The 26,856-nt window shown below is 46.5% G+C and overlaps 1 protein-coding gene across 3 annotated transcripts in view; it reads left to right on the top strand.

Annotated features, from left to right (window-relative positions):
- The window catches only part of RUSF1 (RUS family member 1), a 525,229-nt gene that overhangs the window by 157,814 nt on the left and 340,559 nt on the right, over positions 1 to 26,856 (top strand). For all 3 annotated transcript variants that reach the window (XM_069651622.1, XM_069651621.1, XM_069651620.1), the window contains exons 5-6: positions 1,213 to 1,258; positions 19,144 to 19,176. In XM_069651622.1, the coding sequence (XP_069507723.1) occupies positions 1,213 to 1,258; positions 19,144 to 19,176 (79 nt within the window). The remainder of the gene's footprint in view (positions 1 to 1,212; positions 1,259 to 19,143; positions 19,177 to 26,856) is intronic.

Raw genomic sequence — 26,856 nt, 5'->3', positions numbered from 1 at the left:
AAACTTGGGAGGGGCGGGGGGTTGGCAATCAATCCTTTCAGGACAGCCAGCCTCCCAGTTTGAACTGGAATCTTGCACTCAAGCTGGAAGACAAAGGGCTGTAGAGGTTTGGACTCCTCCCTTGCTTCCTACCTTCACAGACACTCTTGAGCCTGGGTGGGGAGTCCACAGAACTCCCGCCGAAGATAAAAATTACACACATAAATTTCCCGTCCTGTATGTCAGGAGAAGGAACAAGAAAGGACAAAGAACACTAAAATGGCAGAAAAACAAGACAGCAGACATTTTGGTCAAATGAGCACCCATGGGTGCCTTTACCGGGGCTGTGAAAATAGCTTGCGGTAAAGGTGCACCAAATTAATGAAAGTTATCACTGCCACCAGCCATTAAAGGTAAGCTTGTCCCTGTAACAGAATTGTTAGTTTTAGTGTGAAAAGGGATATATTGTATATCCCCAGCACTCCCATAAGGTGGGGTGTGCTGGTTTCACCTAATAAAAATGTAAAAGGGATCCAAAGATCCTTTCTACCCTTGGGAACTGTAGTTCTCACAAGGTTAGCCAGAGAAAGTAAAAAGAGGAGCCCCTAAGGCAACCCAGTAACAGTAGGCACTTGTTGCCAAAAAGTTGTCAGAGGATAACCTTTAAAAGACACTATAGAGAGTCTGAAAAATAACAGCCATAAAAAGAGTCAAAAAGACTGTGCAATTGTGGAAAAAGATTTCCACTAATTGAGTTATAGGTAAAAATTATCGAACAGTCTAGCAAAAAGTTCTGGGGTTTGACACAGGTCGGGAAGATTTAGAATTGATATGAAAATCCTACCTAACAAAGTAGTTTCTCCTTTGCTTTTCCCATCCCGTTTGTTCTGTCTCCGTTACCGCTGGGCACTTTTCTCTCTGTGCACTGCATTTCTTGCCCCCATCAGCTTTCTCCTCTCATCTGACTTGTATGCTTCCTTGGTCTGCCCTCTAGACACTGTCTGCTTCAATAGCTCTCTCTCTCTCACCTTTCACCTTCACCTATGCTCTCCAACCTGATCCTTTGCCTTTTCATTTTGACCCTCCAACATACGTCCTTCTCCCATCCTCCATCACCTGTCCTTCCTCACCAGTCCCTTTCTTCTCCTTGCCCCACTCGTCCTTACCTGCCGACCCTCTGTTTAGTGTTGTCTTTTTTTTAATCGAATAATGCATCACATTCTCTTTCTGCAGATGGCACTGGTATGCTGGGCCGAATTTTCTTTGCATGGATGAAGGGGTAGGTGAGAGTACTCGTCTGAAGATGTATTTGACAATTCCCCTCTGAATGGCTGGGTGACAATCCACAATAGAAGAACCAGGTGACCAGAGGCAGTGGGTGAACTCCCTTGCTATAGTGATGGGGTGACAGTTTTGAGACAATTTCCACTGAATGAGTGCGTCACATTTTTTGCTGAGAGGGTGAATTCCAGTCCGGCACTTGCACGATGGAGGACCGGTGCAATGCTGGACTTTCTTTTCCCTGTTCAATACCCTTCACCTGTAGAATAGCCTTGTACCTTCCTTGTCTTGTCAAAGACCCTATTGGTATATGCCCTACTCACACAAGAGTGACTAAAACAAATATCACAGAGAAATAACAAAGGGAAGGACAAACTGGCAGTTGGCAAAGTGTCTGAATACCTTTAGGATTCAAAGCCAAGATGTGAAGGTGGATCCCAGAAGCCTGCATTTAGACAGAGCCCTCTAAAAGCTGCCTCCTTTTGTTGACAGATGGACTGTAGTAGTCTTGGCCGATGTGCCCATCCAGAGAGAAGGTAAGGATAGATGATTTCACTGCATTTACTTTTATGTCCGTCCTATTTGCACCATACTATTGAGACATCTAAACTCTGGGGATGGGGCCAGTGCATTGCGCAGCATTACATTTATTGAAAAGATCTGGAGCTGGGCAGTGCAATCACAACACTGTCACCGCCATGTGTGGCTTTACACCATCACCCATGCACCATGTTTTGCTGCCAGTTTTAATTCATCCAGACGGGGCTGAACATATAGCTAGCAAGGGCAGCGTGTCCCGCTTCCGTTGCCAGTTTAATCTCTCTGGTACTCTAGATAGAATATTACCAGCTAGAATGAAGGGATGAGAGAAAGAGAGCCAGCGGAAGTAATGTCACCCATGGATCACCAGTTCCTCCCACTGCTCCTGAGTCTCAAGTTGAAGACGAGATGATGCAGATTGGTGCTGCTCGGAGTCCTTTAACCCCAGAAGAAAGATGCCAAAGAAGGGAACAAGGCCTGTGTCTGTCTTTATTGCAGGTCGAAGAGTCCTCTACTGAGAAATGTTCCTAAAGTACCCCCACAAAGACATGGAACTGCCAGACCCCACTCCTAGGAGGGGCAATGACTGGGGATTCTCGGGGGAAGTCCCTCTTTAGTGACAGCCTCTTCAGTGGATGCCTTTGCTGCCAGGTTAATGGCTCTTCAGTTGCAGTTTTCTTTCATAAGAAGACCCCCTTGGAAGCCCTTGCACTCCTGGATAGTGGTGCTGCTAGAGTATTCATGGACATTCAATGGGCTGCGTACAACAAGATACTGTGGTGAATTCTGCAGAATGCTCACATAATTCCTGCCTAAAGTCTACTCTCAGGTGGCCAGGGGAAGACAGCCGCTACCTGATCCTATCCCTGGGGATGTTATTAGCCTGGGTGGATCACCTGGGGGAGTAGGCCCCCTAGGGAACAAGGGGATTCAGTTGGGAGAGACACAGTATTTGTCTTCTTCAGGAGGGAGATTTCTATGCTACCAAAATATTTAATGGCTTGTTGTCAGAGTGACACTTTCCTTCACAAACATACCCACATTGAGGGTAGGGTAAACTCTTGTGATTACCAGAGAAATAATATATATGTGGGAATTGGAACCTTTACACTCAACCATTACACCATCTAAAAATCCTTCCCTAAGGATTTATTCACTAAGCAATGTAACTCCAATAAAATGTAACTTTATAGTGATGAAGGAAAAGGTCATCAGAACTTTGGGGACTTCAACTCCCACATGTCCTGAGTACTGGGACGAGGAAGAGGTACTCAGAGGCACTAAACTGCAGTATGCAGTCTAGTGGTTCTAATGACCCTCACCTGAGCAGGACATTTGAATATATAAGGCCCCCTCAGGTGCAGGCCATTAGAACAAGAAGGTGGAGTTGCAGAGACCTGCAGTTGCAGTGGAAGAAGGGAGACGCCAGAGCCGCCACTATCTGTGAATTGCATGTCGGTCCTGAAAGGGTCTCCAAGGTTAATAACCTGAATTGCAGAGGTCACGCAGTGAATAGAAACAATGCTGTAGGTTTCCCCCGGAAGAGAGAGGGTCTCCTGTTTGCGTGCAGTGTCCCGGTGGCTGGCAAGCACTGGTGTACACTAGGAGCGAGAAAGCTCCTTTTGTGTTCGGCGTTGGCCCCGGGAACGTGCAGGCGTAGGCAAAGGAAGCAGAATGAGCAGTGGCAGCGGATTGCACAGATGCGTGTACAGAAGCCGGTGAGTTTAGCATTGACTGGTGATACCGGTATGCTCCGTAAGCGACCACTGACCCTTATTTCGAATACAAACTAAAATAATGAAGTCATAGTGGAGAAATAAGAACTTTGTAAAGAGGCAAGAAAAGAAAAAGATTACAATCCTTCTTTTAAAAGCCAACATCATTGCCAAAGTAAAGAGGGGGCCACACTTCACAGAGGATATAATCCATGTTGGCTAAATAACAAGAGAACATTGTTGCAAGAAGATTCTAACTATTGTTACCAGAATAAAGAAGATGCAATAGTTAAGCAAGACATCAACAAGCATTTCCTAAGCCAAAGAGAAGCAAGTGTTCGAAAGAAACATTGGCAGCAGTTAATTGATGTAAAAGTGGGAACACAGAAGTGGCAGGGGAGAGGCCCTCCTGGAATAGGGTATGCAGGAGGAGAGGAGGTTGACGGGCATTGACTGAAGCAAAAACAAGAGTGGAACAAACAGCACTGAAAGAAGTTGTGAATTTCGATGTTCTTGGAAGCAATAGACTTCACCACGTAGTGTTTGTAGTAGTGTTAGGAGCTTTTATCCTGGCTGTCGAGTATACCAGGATACCAACCTTTAAGTGGTAGTCGTGGCTGGTATGTTGGACCAGGAAGAAATTGTTGAAGTAATGCATTGTGATTGAAGGTTATGTGAAGAAGAAGTGGCAAGACCACTAAAGGGTTTCATAAATTGTTGTGGAATCATCCTGACAAAACTTTGCTGATGCTACAGAAGTATTGTGAAAGTGTTTTGTTTTTCAAGAAGACGTTGTATTGAACATTTGCTATAAGTGGAGAGATGGACTTGTTGTCTTGTTGAACTGTTGGTTAATATCCAACTGAAAGACTTTTGGAGCAAGAAGAACTTTATGATCAGAACTTGGCTATAAAACATAACTTAGTTATTTGAACTTTTGAGTGAAAATCCTGCTTAGAATTTGTGGAAGGGGAGTAGACCCAGGTTACAAACATATAGTTATTAGGTTTATGTTGAACTTAAGTGTTATTTCTGTTATATTTGAATAGCTTTTGTAGTAATGAGGCACAGTAGTCTGGGTGCATGAAAGAAAAAGTCCTTTATTCAGGTATAAGGCTTCGGTCTCAGCGGGGTATGGTTGTTTTGAAATTAGTTATGTCTCACACATCAGGGTCTGACGACCCAGTCTTTGCCCTTCGATATGGAGCGGTCATTCTCTTCATTCGATGTTTTTTCTGGTCCTTAATATGCCCAGCAGTACTCCGACAACTAGTCCTACCGAGTGCAGAAAACAAAGAACAGAAAACCTTGGTTCGGTGTTCTTTTGAAGACCCCACCTGTTCCCCCTCCCAAATCCACATGCAGAATGCAGCCCGGTCCTCCCTTGTATGGCCGCCCCCTTTTTGCAGCACTGCCGGTCTGGCCCGCTATGGACTCGTTTTCCCGGGGGCCGTGCCACGGCTTACCCCATGCTTCCCAACTCGGTCCACTGTCCCTGGGAAACCTCCATGGCTTCCATGTGCCACCTTTATGGGTCCCCGACGGGACGTCTGTGTCCCATAGTGGATGCTGTCACCAGGTAAGGGCTGTACGTATTGCTTCCTCTCATTTTCTTGGATGTGTGTGGATGGGTCTTCTGGACTGGGGCCGCTGACAGGAGAGGGCCTGCAGGAGACCTCGAAGCCGGTATGGGGTTCAGGTTCGTCCCGGGATCCCCTCTGGGAAGACCCACCCGTCTACAGCTATATATTCCTTTTATGAGTTTGATGTATGTATAGGTGCGAGGGACATAGATCCTTTTGTTAGAGCCTTTAGTTTATTTTCATAGGCAGGGAAAATCCTCATTAGGTTAGGAATAGTGAGGCGTTTGTCAAACCCTTGAGTTAAAATGGCTTCTTGTGAAAAACCTTTACCACGTTTTTCCCCTCACTTTTCTGACCCCTACCAATACCCACAGAGACAAAGGCCTGTCAGATTGTTAAGGTGTGGCCAGACATTTGTTAAATTTAGGACCCATAACCGAAAGGACCCATTCTCTCTTGACTTAGATACAGAATCATCAGGAGCTGTTGTCTTTCAACCTTATAGGAGCAGTGCATTTTCTGCTAATCCTCGGAATACCCTGGTTATGTAGGCCTAACCCTTGAATCAACTGGTATAATACCAATACCTTGCTATTCCACTCTGATTTCTGTACCAAGACCTGTTACAGATCGATTACTCTGGACCAGTCTGTTGTTGCTGCTATCTATACCTCTGATTCGCTCAAGGTACCTTCTATCAGCATGAACTGTGTGCAGTCTACCCATCGTGATTACCTGGACATATTTGAGGATAAGAGTCCCAGACAACTTCCACTGCATCAGCCAGAGGATTACGCTAGCAATTTTGTTTCCTGGCGCGGTTTTATCTTTCGGGTGCATCTATACTCTCTCAATTCCAGGGAATTAAGGACTATCTAACTATGAATCTCAAAATTAGCCTCAATATAGAGTCCAAGTCGCCAGCCGGGTCCTCCCTATTCTTTGTGGCCAAGAAAGACACTGAAGAACTCTGTCCCTATCACTACAGGAGACTTAACAGAGTTACAGTTAAAGACAGATACCCTATGCCACTAATTGACAACATTCTTTTGGCCGTTCAAGGGGCGTCTATCTTCAACAAGCTGGATCTCTATGGAGCATGACATCTCCTCAGGATACCTAAGGGCGATGAATGGAAGACAACGTTTTGCACGCCTTTCGGATACTTCGAGGATCAGGTCATGCCATTTGGATTTGTAAACGCAATGGCCGCTTTGCAGCAGTTTATGGACCATGTATTTGCAGATCTACTCTTCTACTTGGTCATAGTATATCTTGACAACATCTTCTATATTCCAATGTGGTAGATCTTCATTAGCGCCATCTTAAAGAGGCCCTCTGCAGATTACGTAAGAACCACCTTTTGGCCAAATCCGAGAAGTGTGCCTTTGAGGTCAACTCTGTTCCATACCTGGGATTTATCCTCTCTGACAGGGCAATCAAAATTGACCCATAGAAGGTTTCGTCTATTCTACAATGGGCAAACCCCCACCACACCTCGGTTAAGGAGATATCAGCAGGTTTTGGTTCTGGACAACTTCTATTAGACGTTCATCAATCTTTTTCACAGCATCGTCTTGCCAATAACCCAGTGCTGGACTTGAGTGCCTAATATAGGCAGGCACCAAAGCGAGGCTCCACGTCGGATGGGTGTCCTGAATGTTTTGTACGGTGTGCATGCTCGGAACCCAGCCAGAGATCCTCCGTGCAAGTGCACTGTTCTAGAAATGGCAGCGTGCATTGAAGCGGCCCCGGTGACTTCAGTGGCCGGAAAACGCTGCGATCAGGCCCACGGCGCCACCCGTCCAGCGCCACAATCGCAATGCCCCAGGTAACATGGGAGAGAGCCTCGCGGCTCTGAGGGGATGCCTGCTTCCCATCCACGGACACCGCCCGATGCGGTGGCGGGTGATGCATAGAGGCTGTCCTCAAGCAAACTGGATCAGATGAGCAAGAACACCAGGTAACCTACTACTCTCTGACTCTCTCTGCCAGTGAGCTTAACCACTCTGTTATTGAGCAGGATTTGCTCACCATAGAGCAAGCCTATGATGAATGGAGACAACTTCTATAGGAGCACTGCACCAGTTTGAGGACTGCACTGACAGTAAAAACCTGAAGGTTTTACATCAGTTGGAATGCTGGAAAAGTTGATTGACCCAATAGGCCGACTTCTATTCTCAATATGATTTCTTCTTTTCTTTACTTTCTGGCAGCCATCAGAGGCTAATGCTCTTTCCTGATACAGTGAGTCCACTGAACGGATACCGAAGTGGCTGAGAGAATACTTGCTGAAAAAGATTTGTGTTCTCTGTAACCAACTTCCTAGCACAGGTCAAGCAGGCCTCTGTGGGATACAGGTTACAGTTTAATCCCTCCATCGTAGCGCCTTTTAGAGAAAACAAGGGTCTTTTTGTTTTCCCATAATCTCCCTATTGTATCTACTCCAGACCTACAGTGACATGCCCTTATTTGATCTCACAACAGTAGGTCTGCCGGACATCGCGGAATAATGGCCACCGAAGATCTAGTGTTACACACTTTATGGTGGACTACGGTTAAGAAGGACGTCAAGGATTATGTGTCCGCTTGTCCTGTTTGTGCTAGGAATAAATACTCAATGGCTAAACTCTGTGGTAAACTGCAACAGTCTCCTAAGGGACCTTGACTACACATATCCACAGGTTCTGTGCTGGGCCGACCGCCTTTGACTGGTTGCACAGCGGTAATGGTCACAATTGTTAAGATTGGGGACTGTTTTCTGTATCCCTACAGTCCCACTACCAGTACTTGATAACTGTTGTCTGCACTTACCCTGCACTTGCCGCCAGCTGCCTGTACTTTTACTTACTGTTTATTATTTATTTTCTTATCCCTTGTACTGCACTGTCTTCTCCCCTTCCCCCTCGCACTTCTCCTCCCTCCCCTTCCCATGCACTTGTGCGATCTGAATGATACCTGGCCTAGTAGGATCATTGTCTGTCTTCCCTCTGTTCCCCCTCGCCTTGCCTCGTCGCGCCTTGAAACACTTGTGTATAGGCGCGTTATAAATGCCATATCATATCATATATCAAGATGGATTTCTAGAATCTGGCCTGATGGGCAGATTTTAGGAGGCCACCCTAGTTGTAGTGAACATGGAACTCTGAGAGGTTAGCCAAAACCCAATCGAGGTAAATGTGGAGAGCAGTCCAGGCTATTCTCAGGCCAGTGGGAGTGGGGTCAGGGCCCTCAGTGAGTTCACACAATAATTCAATTTGGCCCGGTATGTATAAAAATACAATATTTATTCTAGGCCTAATACACATTGAAAAATGAACTAGCAGGTGATTGCACAATACTCAATGGTCAATGTATATACATTCACTATTGGTTCATAAATGCATTAAAAGTCACTTATTCAACAAGCAAGTAAGTATACATGCAACACCTGGCGGTGAAGATATGTAAGATTCACTGATGCAGGCCTCTTCAGGACACTCGGGGGGGGGGGGAGGGGGGGGGGGGGAGGCGAGTTCCAACAACGGTCTCTGCACACATGCGATAACAGGCGTCCTTCCAGTTGTGCTCACAGAAGCCCTTCCAGGACAGGATCCCTTGATGCTGGGATGGTGAAATTTAGAGGGAAGGCAACTTGCACCACAATATGGAGACTTCCAAAGTTCTGGGTGCAACTGTGGAACAGCAATGGTTCTAGCAAGGTAGCCCACAAGAGAGCGGGTCAATCCACTGGGTGGTCCAGGGACACTTCCGAAGGCTCAAGACGGCTGGATCCTCGAAGGTGCTAAGATTAGTTGATCCCACTAGTCCAAGGGCTGAATCACCGCTAAGGGTTTTTCGGAGATTGGGTAGTCCAACTGGGCTTCACTCGGCCAGCGCAGGAAGGGATGCCAGTCCTCTTAAGGAGTCTTCTTCGGATTTGTAGTTGACTGTTCGCCTACGAGGGATTCTTGGCAACAATGCTGATCTGAAGAAATGGCAGCAGAAGTCCTCTTCTTATCCAAAATCCTGGCTGGAACAAGTCCAAGCCCACCAATGGTAAGGATCTGCACCTTTCAAACAGCCAGTATTTGTCCAATGTGGGTCAACTACTGGTTTCACTCATGCCCCACACCTAGACACTCTGGCACCACGGCTGTGGACTGGGACTAGATGGTCCCACCCCCTTCTTGGGCCACACGCAAAAAGGCGTCACTAGCCTGCAAAAGCAGCACCTTTCCTGGGCAAGTGCCTGACCTTATGGGATTGCCTGACCTAGCAAGGTAGGAAGAAGGCCAAACTACAATATGGCCAAAGTCTTGTGGCATGGCCATTTTGGGCACTACTCACATTTAGTAACCATAAGCAGTAAATGCGAATGTGCACACTAAAAATAATGCAAACATGGTAAAAATGTATCTGCTGCCATAAGCTTGTCTTTAGGCACATGCAAAAGTAACTACAAATCCCAAGTGTAAAAAGCTAGGGTTTTCCAAAAAAAGTATCCCCATTGCCCTGCATTGTAAGATGCTGTGTGCAATGTTAAAAAGTCAGAAAATGTAAAAGAGAAACCATTTTCCAGTACTGTTAGTCTGAAGCATTGATTAGCTTCCCCATAACATATGAGCAAAAGGCAGGGCAAGGGAAGTGAAGTGAAAGGCTTTACTTCCCTTCAAAAAATCAGAACTGGTTTAATAACAACGAAAAAAGATTGGACGTTGTTAGAAGCTATGGCAGGAAAGTTGCCAAAAGATAAATCTTTCCTAACGGCAATTGACTCTTTTACTAAGATGGCTCATTTTTTCACCCTTATCCGGATTTCCTACTGCACCTCAGATGGCTAACATCTTCCTTAAAGATATCTTCAGACTGCACAGACTTCCTTCTACCATTATTACAGGTTCACAGTATACCCCTCTTGTAGATCCCTTGCCATGACTTACCCATCCTAATCATCCCTTGTTAGCTGTCCTCTCCCCTTTTCTCTGCTTCCCTCACTGTGTTAGTGCCCCATGATTGTAAAGCGCACCATTGCTTCCCGAAGCTATGTCCGCGCTCAATAAATACCTTAATAATCTCTCATTGGCTGCACTTTGTTGTTGCCTAGGTATCAACAGGACTTTGTCTTCGGGTTATCACCCGCAAACTAACGGGCAGACGGAGCTGCTTAACCATACCATGGAACAATACCCGTGTTGTTTTTCTACTGCCACTCATGACAACTGGGTAGAACCTTTACTAACAGAGTTTGCTTATAACAACACAACACAATACATTCAGTGACTAAGATGAGCCTTTTATTTTTCACCAGAGTTCATCCCAGGATTCTCCCCCTCTGTCTCCTCTCCTAATAACTTTCCCACACTGAATACCCTTTCTGATTTACGTTTCCAAGAACCATCAGGAACCATATTGAAACGTGGAACTATCATGGAACAAGAAAAAATACTACACTGACAAACCTAGACGACCCAACCCAGAATGGAACATCGGCACCAAGGTTCGGTGGTCTACACAATATCTTCCTTGATGGATATGCCCTTCGTAGTTAGCTCCCCGCTACTTTGGACCATTTTCAAGATCAATCCCGTTGCCTATAAGTTGCGATTACCAACATCAGGGAAATTGATTCATCGCTTTTTTCATACCTCAGCTACAGGTTCTCAAGTAATCACCAAGGCAGCCCTAAGAATAACTAAATTTTTGCATGCGCAAGTTGAATATGTAGTTTCTAAGATTTGTGACTCTCGATGCTTCAGAGGGAGATTCCAATACCTCATTGACTGGAAGGAGTATTCTCCTTGGAAATGCACCTGGGAACCTTCCTCTAACATCCAGCCCCTATTCTTCTACAGCAGTATCACACTTCTCACCCTAGAAAACCGGGATCCTCTCAATTGAGTAGAGGACTTGCTGTCACTACTTCGGCCTGCTGGTCTGTTTGGAGGCAGTGGTGAAGAGGATGCTCCGTAACTCCATGAGGCTAGGCCGGAACCTTTGTTACTGGTCTAGTCTTTTTCCAAGATGCCCACAATCTTAATTTACATCCAACAGAAAACGGTGCACCGGGTCGCAACACTTGATGTTTCCTGCTTCACACACTGCTGAGTTATATTCTTGCCTTCTTGTCTTCTGATCCTCCTCCATTTAGTACTCCCCCCTCTCCCCCTTAGTCCTACCTTTCCCCTACATACCTTGCTGGAGCCCTCTGTCTGTTCCTCTTTTCTTCCATCTTAATTTCACTTTGTACTGCCATCAACAATTCAGGATCCTTTGCTGCATCATCTAAGGTTTTTTCTTTCCCCCATCACTGGCTTTTTCCCCTGGCTTCTGGTTTGACCCTTTGGTCTCCCCTCTGCCCTAACTTGTCCCTAGTAGGTGGGCACGGTGGCCTCTGGTAGGGTTCGACCCTACCTCTACATCAACCGGCTACACTCGAGACATAATGAAAAGGAAGCCAAACAAGACAAAGGTGAGAGCATGTACCTCCACTCAGCGACTGTCGCCACTCAGTAGGCTCCCTGTAGAGTTTATTTTTCCCCTAGGCCGCTTGGTCAGCTGGAAGAAATCCTTCATCCCTTATGCAGTCTCTGCCTTTCATCTGCTGGGTCTGGCATACAGGCCTGAGGACGTTTTCCTGACTACCAAGTCAATGCATTCCATCAATCGGAGTGCTTGTCCTCTGTTTTTGTAGATCACGTCGACTGCTCTTTATTTTAGAAAGATTCTACACCCCATAGCCTTTTGTATGATGGGTATACCCTTTGCTCTCCACACGTTGAGACCATTGCAGCTCTACCTGTTTGGTTCTTGGGACCATTTCCAACAGCCTCCGTCTTTACTAGTACTCATTGCCGGGGAGGTGAAATTGGAACTTCACTGGTTGACCCTCGATGAGCTCCACACAAGATGTAACTTCCTTTCTCCTTATGGTTCCAATTGTATATCTGCTGATGGACTGTTCTGATTAAGGATGAGGGCTACGCTCCTCTTGCTGCCAATCTGATCTATTTGGTCTCTTGATTATTGAAAGCATCACATCAATGTCCTTGAACCGAGTGCAATCTTCTTGGCCTTTCAAACGTACCTACAACATGTCGGCAATCGGGTGGCCTCGGTCTCTATTGACATCATGGCAGCTCTATGCGATAAGCAAACCTAGTGGATCAGGGCTCTCCAGTTGTGCAGACTGACATTACAAATGTGAGAACAGTCTTTCCCAAGCATCTTTCTAAGGGCAATCCACACATCAGGGTTTGTCAATTTGCGGGGTAGACTCCCAGAGCCAGTTTGTTTCACTCACCCATGTTTGAGAGCTGAATGTTGACGACCTCCTAGTGGTTTTCTGTGGATGGGCCTAACAACCTTTTGTCAATTGAAGCCAACTGCAAGATCCCCCTTTTAGTCCTGGATGGGCCAGGGGATGCCTCTCTGGGAGGCTCTGCTTCTTTCCTGAAATGACAGGATGGCGTATGTACTCCCCTCTCCCCCATGTCCATCGATTCCTAGAATGATAGGCCAGTTCAAAGCCCTTCACAGTTGTTCATTGAATCTGTGTTACTTTTTTGTACTTCTTATATCTGTGGATTCGGAGGAACGACCACCAAGGCCCAGCAAAGGGATCTTCTGTTCCACCCCCCTCAATGGCTGAACTTACAGATTCTGAGTGCTTTAATTTATTTACTTTTGGGACTGTCTCAAAACTCCATGACCATCATCAGCAGTGTGACAAGAAATGCCATCCATCAACAATATAGAAGCAAGTGGCCTAGATTCTGTCTGAGGACCTCTGATGTGGCAGTCAGTCCCTTGGAGGCTTCTGTCGATCATGTGTTCACCTCCCACACTACAAGGAACGGCAACTGCCTTTACCTTCCTTCTGCCATGTGGCAGCCTGCAAAGACAAAAGCTAGGAATCAAACTTGCAATAACACAGAGAAAAGAATATTCAAGTGCAGTGTATTATATAGGTCATGTATACAGACATCATGAATGGACAGACAGATAAGGGACATTGTTACATAACTTGCAGTGAATGCATTTTTTGACCTCCGAACATCCCTGGCACACAAACATCCTGCTCGGCCCTTAGTTCTCTGATAAGTATATTAGAGATGGCAGACTGCACACAAAGGACAAGAAACCTGGTGTCTGTGCATGTTCACCAGGCAGAGAGTTAAGGACGGCTCAAGTGAGACGGATGGAAAAAAATGGGATAATACTTATCATCGTATCTGTGTTTATTAGGGGGGCTTTCGCAGTCCCCCAAGTCCCCCAAAGTTACTCCTTTTGTGGTCTGATATTCACAAAGATCCTTACACATCCAAGGAGATAGCTGTGATCCGGGAATACTCTTGTTGCAGGGACAGGGAGCTGAGGGAGGGAGTGGGGGGGCGGATCAGAATTAGTATTAATGAGGTGGCTTCAAAGGTAGGTGGTGGCAGGGCAGTGGAGCGTGCTGCAGGGATGGGTGCATGCATGACAACATGCTCAGTTCAGGTCAGGCTTTTTTTGCAGGTTCCATGAGGAATTCAGAAAATGGGTGCTTTTCTTTGGTAAATCCATTGGTCAAGAGACACTGGACTGTGTCCTCCTTTTGTGAACCCTGTTCATGGTCTCACCCCCTGTGGGATCTTAATGTAGTTTAGGGGATTTGGTGCTTAAACCAGTCAAGGCTATGGCTTCCTCCCACCTTTTGTCTTCTAACATGGAAAAGGGCATTTGTAATCAGTCTAGTGTAAGATACAAGTTAGAGAGCTCCTCGTTCTCTCAGTTTAAGAGCCCCCCACCACATTCTGCTAGGGCAAAGATGGTTCAGTGGACTACCCTCTCCTTCCTGCCTAAGAATACATTGGACTATAATAATAATTGAAAACGTGGCCTGCCTGCTGTAAGTGTTGGACTCTTCTTTGGCCACACATCAACTCTCAGGATATGTAATCTCCAGCCAGCATGTTCCTAAGCAACCAGCACTCTGCTCCTGCACTCCCCTCCAGATCTTTCTGTTGTATGCACTTGGATTGTTTGGCTCCACCTGGGTGTTCGGGTAATGTGGCGGCAACCCTGCTGGTAAAAACAGAGTTGTCTGGCCTCTCTGCCCTCACCAGTGGACCTTGACTAGTCATGTCCATAGATCCTAGTTTTACCCATCTACTGCTACCATGTCACTGCCATGATAGTGCCTTACTGGTCCTGGTTACCATCTCTCTCGGCCCCCTGGCTTGTCCTGGTTGCTACCCATGCTCACTCCTCCCCGGCTGGTCCTGGTTATATGTGCCTCCTCCTCTTCCCTCGCCCCTGGCTGCACCTTGTTGCCCTATCCCTTCTTTCCCACACTCCAACTCTATTCTAGGTTGCTGCCAGGCCCTCCTTCCCTTGCTGGTCCTGTTGCCCCCACCTCTTCCTCCGGACCCGACTGCCCCATCCCATTCTCCCCTGGCAGTCCATGGTTGCGCCCATTCTCTTTTTCCCCATTGGCTGGATGCCACTTCCTCCTCCTCCCCTGACTGGTCTTAATTGCCCCCACCCTTCTAACCATGTCACCCCTGGTTGCCCTCACCCACACCTCTCCCCCTGCTGGTACTGGTTGGCACCAACCCTTCTTCCGCCTCGCTGGTCCTGGTTGTCCTCATCATTTCCCCCCGTGCTCTGGTTAGTACATGCAACCCCCCCCCTCCGAGCCCCCACCACCACTCCTGGCTGATGCTGATTGACCTCACTCCCTCATAGCTCCCCCACTCAAATACTTTTCTCATGTTAGTCTTAATGTTCCTCCCATTCGTTCTGGGCCCCTCTTTACAGCGGGGAGTGAGGTGGGGGGGGGGGTGGGGTAGAGAATTCTGCATACCGAGAGCTACCTTCAGCATACCGAGGACATCCGTTCCTAAAATTAGTTTTTTGTGTTTTACGGAGGTTCTGATGCTCCATGAAGTTGGAACAAGCATCAATAGCATCCATTTCATGTTGGGCTGTGTGAGGGGTCAGTAATGCGAGGTGGACAATTGTTTGTAGTATTCTCAATATTAGATATTTTATTAAATAATACGTTAATTAAGCCTTGCTTGCCATAATTGATCAGGGAATTCCCTACCTATTCTAAAGGTTAAGGGAACAACTCCTAACATAGGTAAACTGGCCCTCACACTAAACAACAAAACATTCAAATTCTATAATAAAACAACTTAAGATGACAAACAAGAATTGAACAATATCTGGATAAGCTTCACCTGTTTTAGCAGTCTCCCTTCACCAGGGTTTTAAAGTCAGCTTCACAAAGTTCAAAGAAAGGTCAAGTCCTGAACCAGTTCTTATTAGTTCCACAGTAAAACTAAAGTTCATCAAACAAAAATACACTGGTAACAATTCTCTGGTTTCCGTTGAAAAGATTCCCTTCCAATTCCACCAATAGCACCAATGGTAATCCTGGATTTCTTTTTTCCAATGTTGGTTGCCACAGTACAAAGAATAGGTAAAGAACTTCTTCTACCTCTTTACACTTGGCTAGGACATCTGCAGTGCATTTGGTATAATTGTCAGGATGTTTCTTGTTTGATTGCTGTTTGCCTCTTAACAACCCTTCTTCTACTATTGTTACTTTGAGAACGGTCACTTTTTAGTCCCACACTATACCACTACTCCAAACCACTTCAACGTGACATCCGCTGAAAGTATTATACACCACCACAGTTCAGGAACTTCTACTTCAGCTTTATAATTTAGAATTGGTAGGCATATAACGACAATACACTTTGACCTCTACAGGTAGGCAAGGCACTCTTCCTTTCTATGCTCCAAGAAAAGGGCAGCCTCTTTGCTCCTTCCGCCTGTCTTACTGCCACAAGTATAACCTGCCTCCGCCCCAAGACTGACTTTCTCTCAGCTTCAGCAGTCTTCATCATTACAGGTGATTTCCTTAATCTACTTTACAAGCACCCAGCTCCCTTCCCCATCTTCGCTCACACCTTCTTGATTCCAGCAATTACCCAAAGCTGTATTGCCGCTCTTTCAGCTTCAGGTAACAATGCCACATTTGTATCAGGGGCTTCTGGACCTTTTTAACGACTTTAGAATTAAAGTGTATGTGTTTAAACAGTACTGGGTTCACTATGGAAAGGTGTTGCCTCTTGGTGTGGGTAATGCTTGTTCTCGTCAATATAACAACTTCTGGAATTAAAGAATGATTGTTCAGGATACTACAAGGTTCCGTCTTTACAGGGAAAATGTAATTAGCACAAACAGCCACTCTTTAAGATAGATCTTTAACCTTCAAGTGTTGCAAGCAATTGTATTCCCGTTATATCACAGAGAGGATTTCAGACTTCTCTCCGGAAACACAATTGCCCACACGCACCATTTCTTAGATGCTGTATTCACTTGTAACTCTTGTGAAAAAGTCAATGTTAGCTTTCAGAATGGTTTGAACAAGCGTTCTCTTCTCAATTAAGGACACACAACCACTCTGGCAACAGTAAAAATGCTCAACAATGGATGTATTGTTCTTTACTTCTTACGCGAGCACTACGGCTTTCACAATTGGTGCGTGTGCTACATTTCCATTGTTAGAATGGGTTTTACCGGTAAGGCTTGCTGAATGAACCTGAATGCTGAGCTTCACTCATCGGCTCAAGTAACACTGCGGTTGCGGGTTGCTTCACTCTCTCGACTTCCTCAGCTTCTACTACTGCTTTGGGCTCACTTGGGACCCACATACTTCTGCAACATGGGTGTCTCCGGTCCCGCCACATTAAGTGGGAGTCTCCTTTACTCCCCAGTTCCTCAGCTTGCCTTCTGGCTCTGGCCTTGGGCTTCTTCAGCACGGTCACGGCTCTGCAATCACAGCAACTCGGTGCACATTGGGAAAGCATGTCTTCCTCTGTGCAGTCACAGCAATACAGGATTTGAGTACACATGACCCTCCTAGAACTTGCAGGTGAAATCTGCTGTCTCCACGTTCCGGCGTTCCTTTCCGTGCTCCCACTGCCTTGTGAATTGCAAGCCACGTGCTTCTCTGCTGCTACTAGTACTGCCAGTCTTCCAACTCCTGCTCCAGCTCCTTCTTTCTTTCCTTTCCTGCTGGGGCCTTTTATGCCTCACAGGTTTGGCAATAGGCTTCAGGTGTGAGCCATCAGCCTCAACTGCCTGACTTCTGTATTGGCTATCAGGCTCAATTTCCTGACTGCTACATCTACATGTTTCTTCAGTCCTCTTACTCGCCCCAGTCCCACTAGGATTATGGGACATGTTGTTTGTTTCATCAAAGTCAGGTTTTTCTACTTCTCGATTATTTTTATAGGTAGATTTAATTCCTTTAGTAAGGTAGGTTTAACTCCCTTAGTAATTCTCACAGAGGGGCTATGATGTTTAACTTGTCTAAAGGAAAATGATTTATAGAAGATAACATTTTCGCCATTCTTTGTAGTGTACACTTGTAATTGAGGTGGACATTTAATTTTGGAAACCAAAAAGAGTGTCTTTTGGTATAGTATGCTTTGTTGTTACAACGGTACGGTTCACCTCCTTAGGTTTAATAGTTTAAGACATTAAAATGGCAATAAGCCATAACCTCTTCTGGCATAGTGTTAAGATTCTCCTTTTCAAAGGAGTAATACTGTGTCTCGTCCCAAGGAACCGCCTCAATAACCTGGGCTCTGTCTCAACCCAGGTGATCCTCCCGCAGTACACCACCCCCAGGGTTAGGATCAGGAAGCGTCTGCATTCCCCTGGCCATTGGGGAGGAGACTTTAGGCAGGGTTACAATGAGGGATCTGCAGGATTCTTCAGAGCTGTCTCGTACACAGGCCATAATCTGTTGCCACCTTAGGGACTTCACACAAATTTGGTTTAAGCAAAGTCTTCTTCAGTGACTTTTCAAAGGCACGTTCCTTTTGAGCTCATCTGTAAAGCGGCAAGGTGGTCTTCTCCATACATTTTCAGCAGGCATTAGACCTTTGATTCCAATTCTAGAGCGTATGTTCATTTTGGATACGCTGCTCTTTTGAATATTTGTCGGTGACAGTATCATGCATTTTCCCACCCCTAGTAGTGAGTGCTTTGGTAGTATCCCAATGGTATGAAGGAAAGAGGACAGCCGTAGGAGTAAGTACAGGTTCTTCACTATGGCACCTCTTCAGTTATAAGCAGCTTAATGCTTAGATTGGTGAAAAGTACAAGCAGGCAAAGCCAGGAGTATGCACGAGGGTGTGGAGCCAAGCTTGACAAGTTGTTTTAAAAAAGAAAATGATGTACTGTGCAGAGTGCCAGCCTATTACCGGGGAACGGATGTCCTATTCATGAGTTGATATGATGAGCAACTTGTACTGAATCCTGCAGCGAGGAGGAATTTTTCTGCACAGATCTGGGACAGTATGGCAGATGTTATTTAGGGCCATTTGTCTTCTGGGAGCAATTCTGGACCTTGAGGGACTCGGGGAAGCAGCAGCGACCTATGCACCTGCTCCCCTAACTGGTTCTGGGGAGATTATGTTGCTTACTAAGGTGGCCCTGCACTGACACTGCAGTTAGTTTCTCTTGCTCTCCCCAACCATGGCCCATAGACCTTGCTCTGCTGGTGGCCACAATCTGCAACTTCTTTTGGAGCAGATGCCCGGAAGGTAATTACTTTGCAGATGAAGGCAGGGACTTGATCTTTTAGGGCTTTTGCACAGGTATCACTTGTGCCAATGTTTGTTAAATGTACCCAAACAATGTTTAAATGTAACATTTCAATTTTCGGTAGTACATTGTAAAATCCAGTAACTGGCAAAGCCTTGATCAAAAATGCGAGGGCTGTTTTGACGTGATTGTTAATTTTTATTAAAGCCCAAGTCATAACTCAGTAGGATTTTATGAGCTAAATCACCTACATTTCAGACAAGGCAGAATTGTTACATTTGGGCAAAGTATGAAGTGTCCATCAGGATTGTGGACAGGAGGCATCCCAAAACATTTTATTAAAGCAAGCAGAGTTGTTCATGCCACACTAGAGAAGTTGACTGTGACATATAGGACCCCTGACAGGGTCCGGTTCCCCAGAGTTACCGTTAATCTCTCTCTCCCTTCTCTTGCAGGAGTAAGCTGGACTGTGATGCCAAGAAATGGAGGTGAGCAGCAGTAGTGACTGCGTGGGTAGGTGGGGAGTGGAGTGGGCACAGCGGGGAAGGGGGAGGAATGCTCTCTCCTGTCTAGGCCCTGGCATGAGGAAGGTTGGGATTTGCAGCTGCCACAATCCTAGCCCTAGTGGATGAGAAATTAAGAGGCAAGCAAAAGGAATAATGTTGAAGCGAGTTGGGCGCAACTAGATATGCACTGAAGAGGCAAGGGTGCAGGTTAACCTGGGTGGTTGCCAGTGGTCTGGGTGTGCACTGAGGAGAGAACACTGTACAGTGCAGTAGCTGGGTGGTGCTCAGTATGCCTGGTGGATACATCGGTGTGGTGCCGAGTGCAACTGTGCCTGCTGCGTCCAGCTGTTTGGTGCTGTGACAAGTCGTTGATCACTCAGACGGAGAGTATTTTTACATTTTCCTTATTGTGATTTGTACACTAGGGTTGAGCACCCAGTCCTATCCCTTAGCCTTAGGATCTCCTGACTCCCTGACCCAGGTCCACCTGTCAATGGGTGGGTGTTCGCTGATTTACTCACTAATCTTTACCTACTCATATTGATCCCAAAAAGCTTTGGCCTTACCTCTCTTGCACTCTCCTGGAATTTATGTGACCGAACATGCTTAGCCCCTCTTGTGATTCACAGTCTTGTCTTCCCTTTTCTTAATCCTGTCTTACCCCTTTCCATTTCCCCTGTCATCACACACTTTTCCTCTTACTCCTTCTCCCATGAATGTTCACTTGCATTTCTTCCCACTCTTCCTACTTCTCATCTCTGACAATCCTTTTCACTCTTGTGCCCTCCTCACTATTCTCCTCTCACAACTCCTTTCACACTCTCTCCTACTCTCTACCACTTCCTCATACTAACTCCAAAATTACTCTCAACAACTCCCTCGCTCAAAGAAAATTGATAGGACTTTCTCAAGCCCAACAGTTTATCTTCACTCTCGCCAAACTGGCCATTACTCTCTTCCCAACTCGTCCTCTGCCTGCTTCACACTTCTCTCTGTTTTCTTGGTCCCCCTATACCTTTTCTGACCTCACCGAATACACTCTGAACACTAAATCTCCTGGGCATTTATAGCCCTGTTAGGTGAAGGTGGAATTTAATTTTTGTGCAATATTCTCCCCACTTGTGAGTCCCCCGCTTTGATTGTATTTTTCTGAGTAATGTTTTCCTCCAACTTTTAAGGCACCTGCAATTTATTATTGCAGCACTCTCGGTGCAGTGTTTCTGGGAGCTCTTTGAGCTGCCCTTTTTACTTTCCTTGTCATAACTACTATTTCCAAGGATGGGGGGATACTTTCTATCCTATCTAACTTTTATTTTGTGGAATTGGGGCACCCCATTTTATGTGAAGTGCTAAGGGGACACGAATGTATCCCCTTTTCCACATATCCTGTAACTTTCTAGTCACAGTAACAAGTTCATCTGAGTGGCTGGTGGCAGTGGATACAGTGCAGTAGCTGGTTGGGGCTCAGTATACCTGGAAGGATTTGCACTGAGTGTGTAACCTTTGTCTCCCCAGGGACCGCGCAGAAGGACAGTACAAGTCTTGCAAACTGTTTATGCCAGAGACTTTAAAGTGCCGCAAGACCAAGCGCTGGGCCAGCACGCCATGCAGGCTGAGGCCGCCATGGACGCTGAGGGAGCCTCCAGCGATGGCAGCATCGACGTCCTAAGTGACGCTGAGGGGGATCAGGATCCGTCAGATTCCCGCGTGCGAGCCCCCTACCCCAACCGGCAGGCCGGCGGTTCTTGTACGGGGTCAACACCCGGCAGCTCAAGCACTACCAAGTCGCATCACACAAAGCACATCCTCCACGGCCGAAAGTCGACCGCGTCACTGACAGTAAGCCACACGCGGTGTTGAGGGGAAGGTCCGAACATTTTCTGTCCTCTGGGCATTGCGGTCACGATCTCCACACGACAGGCCCCCGTAAACAGACGTTAATGTCAGTTTCTGACACCATGTCTAAATCTGGGAAGTCCAAGGGTGCAGACGACAGGGCATTGAAAGACATGTCGACGGCCTCTGGAAAGAGCTAAAAAAATCAAAAGATTGAGCGAGCTAATTAAGAAACACATTCCCGACACCCTACTAAAGTCCCGAATGTCGAAAAACCATAAATATTCAATGCCCCAGGTTAAAAAATCACAGGTATATTAAAAGTAGGGATTACACTACCTCTGAGGGCACTCTTTCAGGGGCTATGCCTCATAAAAAGACCCTGGTTCCAGAACCTCCATCTACTCCTGCTCCCTCTGCGCTGCCCAGCTCCTCCGAATGGACCACAGACCAATTCGATAAGGTCTTGCGGAGAATGTATAGTTTTATAAACTTCTTTGACGATCACCCAGAGGTCCCCCACAACCTTCAGGGGACCCCACAGATCGGGGCGGCAGAAACTCACAGCGGGCCAGCAGTCTTTCAGCCCGCTGCCAAAAAAGCCCACCTAGACACCATGCAGGCTACCACCGTGTCACATCAGGACCTGGCTCGGCACATTTATTATTATAGCACCCAAGGCTCACAAGACCCTGGCTCATGCACAGACCCAGAGGACCAAAGGGACATGGGAGACTTGGACCGATATTATGATGACGACGATGAGGGCATATACATCATCCAGTCCCCAGACCACACCTACCCACCGGTTGCAGACTCCCTGGTAGACCACTAACTGCAATATACCTGCTCCTAAAGACTGCAGAACACTTCAAAATAGACACTCAAGAAGCCCAAGTTGTCAAAGACTTTGTGCAGGACATCCTTGGGGATAAAAAATCGCTAACTCAATTTATCCCCCTGTTACAATTGATCCAGAGACGTATTCTACCCTCTCTGCTTACACCCAATTTAACACGGGCAGTCAACCCACACATTGAAAAGATGTTTAAACCGGCCCCCTCAGACCACTTATACATTAGGGGGCAGCTAAACCCTGACTCTCTAGTAGTCGCCACCACAAGAAAGGGAGCCGGAACCCCTTTCACCTCTGCCGAAGCCCCTCTGCACAAGGAGAGTAAAAGAATGTACACCCTGGGCAGGAAGGTGGCTTCCCCGGTAGCCTATCGGACAAGGATAGCTAATAACACAACACTATTAGCCAGCTATAATGGCCACAAATGGGACAAAATCGCTCAGCAGATAGACTCCGTCCCAGCGCCCCTAAAAACTCAGCTCTCACTCACCATTGCTGAGGGGAAACAGGTAGCCAGCTGCATCCTTAAAATGACTTGGATGCAGGAGACCATGTAGGAAGGATTGTGGCAGAAGGCACACTGATCAAGCGCCACGCATGGCTCTGCCAACCTGGGTTAAAATTAAAGACCCAGGCTACACTCCAAAACATGCCTATTGAGCCCAAAGCTTTATTTGGCAAAGCAGTTGAGTATGCGCTTAAAAGCACAAAGGAGGAATATGATACCGTCAAATGCATAGGACAGCTCACTAACAAACTCTTTGGGTAGAGAGGGGGCTCAAACTCTCGCCGGTTTAGAGGACAAACCTCAAACTACCAGGGCGGGCAAGGTTCGTCCTGGGGTTCTTCACAAGGGCAGTCCTCCCAACAAGGTTTTCAAAGAGGCCAAAAAAGGTCTAGAGGTTTGTTAGACAAGATTGTATGCAGTACCCTTTGGGTGCACTGCAACAACCCTGACCTCCTGGCAATAGGAACCCAACCTTTGGTATACGTTTGTACTACACAGGTTGGTAGCGTGTTGAACAGCCAGACCTATCTCAAGATGGGTCAATGTGAGCTGTAGGGGAGTTACACAGAGATTCACAGTGACAAGTATTCAAATAAACTCTTACACACAAGGTTTCTTGATTAAAAAATTATTAATTTATTGAACAGTCAGTTTGAGTAAGCCTTCTTCAGAAGGGGCAATATAATAGTAACACACAAATACACTCCACAATACACACTCTTAGTTTCCCTAACTCACTAAGTACCCCTTTGGGATGGCACACAGACACTTCCTACACCCCAGGTGACTTCAATAGCTAGGACACTGTGGACATTAACATATCACTGTTGCATTTAGGGCAATACTTAGGAGTATATCAAAGAAAAAGATTGTTAGAATAAAACAAGAGATCTCACAAATATTTTGAACCAGGTTCTTTTGGTAACCCCCAATGCAAAGCAAGTTAACCCCTTCCTGGAAGGAAGACAGAACTCAATGTCAGAGGGAAGAAGAGTAATTCAGGGAGCCAGGCCAGGCCAAAATCAATTGGGCAAAGGTCTAGGTGAGCTGTAGCAATTCTTGCAGGTAGGTAAAAGTCTTGTACAATGTTTTAGAAGTCTTTGTAGAAAAGAAGAAATCAAAGTAGGGCCACAGGCTGATTCGGCTTGTGAGTTAAAGAAGCTGTTAGCAACTCTACAGAAGAAACCAAGACAAGTCTCAACTGAGAACATGTGAGGTTACACAACAAGAGGTAAGTTCTCTTAGACTTTACTGTACCTTTGGTTAGAACAAAAATGGTTCCAACTGGCTTCTGTTCCTGTGCAGCTCTGCAGATCCTGTGTTCCTGGGCCTCAGTTGTGGGGACAAGAGGGAAGAGGTCTAGAGGACTCCTGCACTGCAACGAGCCGGTCGGCGCCAGAAAAGGACCAACTTCTATTCAGTGGCACTTTGCGGTTTCAGCTTCTCGCGTCTCAGCAAATAGCACCACTGCGGACTCTTGGCTGTTGAGATGGGCTTTCCTTGCACCTGGGGTCCAGCACTCTGTTGAGGTGGATCAGGCTCGGTCAGTCCTGCTTCCTGGGAGTCCGGAGGATCTTCCTGGAGCTCTTGGCACACAAACTGGTGTTCCTCTCCCTGGCTCTTCGGTTTCCAGCAGCAACTGCAGTGAAAATTCAACCAGCTTTGAGCGAATGTCCAGGTGGCTTACTTTGGAGTTTATTGGTCCCACCAACTCAAGAGGAGAAGTCGTCCTTGCAGGGCTTCTCTAGTCGAGGCGAATTTGGAGCTTCAGCACACCAGCAGGGCTTCACCGGGCAAACCAACGGTCCAGGAGTTGCAGCAGGTGTCTCTTCCAAGTTCTTCTTCGGATCCCTTCACCCAGTGGTCGACTCTGCTTTCCAAGCCAAAAAGCCTTGCCTTTTATGCAGGTTTCTCCCATTCATTCCAGCCTATCACCTAGGAGTGCATTCCTGTCTCCTAGGAGACTAAGCACAGGGAGTTTCGGGCACCTCCCTCGCTTCCTGCCCCCGTCAGACACCCTGGAGCCAGAGGCGGGCTTCACTCATGAATCCCACCTAAGACAAAACGAACAAAGGGACCAAACCTGGTTTGGCGCACAGAGTAAATCTCAAGAAGGACCTTTCCTCAAAGAAACAGCAAAAAAATAAGACTGGGCCATTTTGACAAAAAATGCACCCTTGGGTGCTTTACTGCAGCTGCGAACACAGCCTGCGTTAAAAGCAAACCACGGTACTCAAGGGTAAACCACTGCCACCAGCCATTCATTGAGGAAAGGGAAACATAAAAATGTTACATAAGAAGCTAGACAAAGGGGATACTAAGTAACCCCTACAGCGCCCTATTGTAAGATAGTGTGTGCTGGGTCTAGAAAGTTACAAATGTAAGTAAAGTCAGTTTCACTTCACTGCTCTTGGAAACAGTAGTTTATCCAAGAGAAGGTATTTAAACCTTTGGGAAATCTGAAAGACTTTGCTGTGCCACAGCACTGAAGGTGCTGTGTGACACAATGTAAAAGATGATGCCTAGGCAGTTTGTCAGACTCCACAACCAAAATAAAGCACAGAGTTCAAGTCACATAATAAATACATGAGAGAGTAGGAAAAAGGGCCTCACTCTCTCCAGGTTAAAAATTCAAGTCCTCAAAATCCAGCAAAGTTGCTGGGGGGTCTCTAAGGTAGAGAGGAATTAGCACATTTCTGAGAATTCTCCTAACCAATTTTAGGCAGATCCTCCTCTTCAAGAGGGGGCTCAACCCCTCCTAAGCAATGACCACCCGCTACTGGTTACCTCCCATGCCGCTCCAGTAGTGAGTCGTATTTCACACTTTATCCGCGCATGGGAGGGAATCACTTCGGACAAGTGGGTGCTTTCCACAGTGGTGGTGGGGGCGTGTATTTCATAGAGCTAATCCAAACACCAGCCAACCACCTGCCAAGACAAAGGCACACTCTACAGCAGGAGCAACGCATCCCGTCGGAAGAAGTCAAAGCACTGCTCCTGAAGGACGCCATAGAAATCGTCCGGTAAACCAGGTAAACACGGGTATTTATTCAATGTAGTTCCTTGTACCGAAAAACGACCTAACTATGCACCCTGTACTAGACCTGCGCCCTTCAAACACCTATGTCAAGCCATAGAAATTCATTATGATAACGCTACAGGACGAGATACCGCTGCTAAAACAGGGGGACTACATGGTAACCTTGGGTATGAAAGATGTATACTTTCATATTTCAATGTTCCCAGCGCACAGAAAATGTTTGTGCTTCAAGATAGCGAACCAACACTACCAATTCAAGGTGCTACCCTTCGGCATAGCCTCCGCTCCAAGGTACTACGGTACTGGCAGCGCACCCACGCAGAGAATCAATTCCAGTATACCCTTACCTGGACGACTGGCTGATAACAGGGGAATCCCCCTAAATTTGTAAGCAAAACACCCAGAGAACAATCCGTCTTCTGTTACAATTGGCTTTCTCAATGAACAAGAAAAAATGAAGTCTTGTTCCAAGCAAAACAAAACAGTTCTGAGGAGCTATCATAAGGACAGAAGAGGGTCTCGTCTTTCCGTCAAACGAAAGAGTGCAAACATACTGTTGCAAATACCACAGCATCTAGCCGGTCGCCAAGTTACAATACGCAAAGCAATGGGTTTGCTCAGGATGGTGGCTTCATGCATTTAACTGGTCCCGCACGCAAGGTTGCGCATGCACCGAATGCAAGAGTGGTTAGCAAAAAAAGTGGTCTTGGGCAAGCGATCAGTGGAACGATCAAGTGGTTGTTTCGCTAACCCTAATTCAAGCGCTGTGCTGGTGAACAAAGGAAAACCTGTTGAAGGGAAAATCTTTTCACAACCCGGCAGTGCAAGCGGTTATCACAACAGACGCATCACTCACCCGGTGGGGAGCCCATTACCTTCACCACACCGCGCATGACCTGTGGACACAGATCACAGCCCAAAATCACATAAACCTTTTGGGACTGCTAGCGGTACTCGAGGCCCTACAAGAATTCCAAGTGCACCTGTCAGGCCAGATAGTACAAATCCTCACAGACAGCATCACTGCCATGTTTTGCATAAACAAGGAGGGGGGCACACACTCTCCAAATCTATCCAGGCTAGCACAAAAAAATCTGGAAGTGGACACTCAAGCGGGTCATTTTCCTAACATCGCAACATGCTCCAGGGGAACTCAATTCTCTGGCAAATTCATTAAGCAGAGACCCTCTACCTGAAGAGCACGAGTGGCAGCTTGACAGAAACATCTTAACCGGTATCATCTCCCTGTGGAGTTACCCCCCTTTAGACTTGTTCGCCACAAGCAAAAACACGCAATGTCCAGACTTTGCATCCAGGTTTCCCAACCATGGTCCAAGGGGAACGCCCTGTGGATGAACTGGAAAGCTAAATTTGCCTAGGCTTTTCCCCCAACACCACTACTGAGCAGTTTAGTGAACAAAA

This window comes from Ambystoma mexicanum, chromosome 3p, assembly GCF_040938575.1.
Source record: "Ambystoma mexicanum isolate Mex_15411 chromosome 3p, UKY_AmexF1_1, whole genome shotgun sequence".
In the NCBI taxonomy this organism is placed as follows: Eukaryota; Metazoa; Chordata; class Amphibia; order Caudata; family Ambystomatidae; genus Ambystoma; species Ambystoma mexicanum.
The sequence above is the reverse complement of the archived record's forward strand: the minus strand, read 5'-3'. Positions and strand labels throughout refer to the sequence as shown.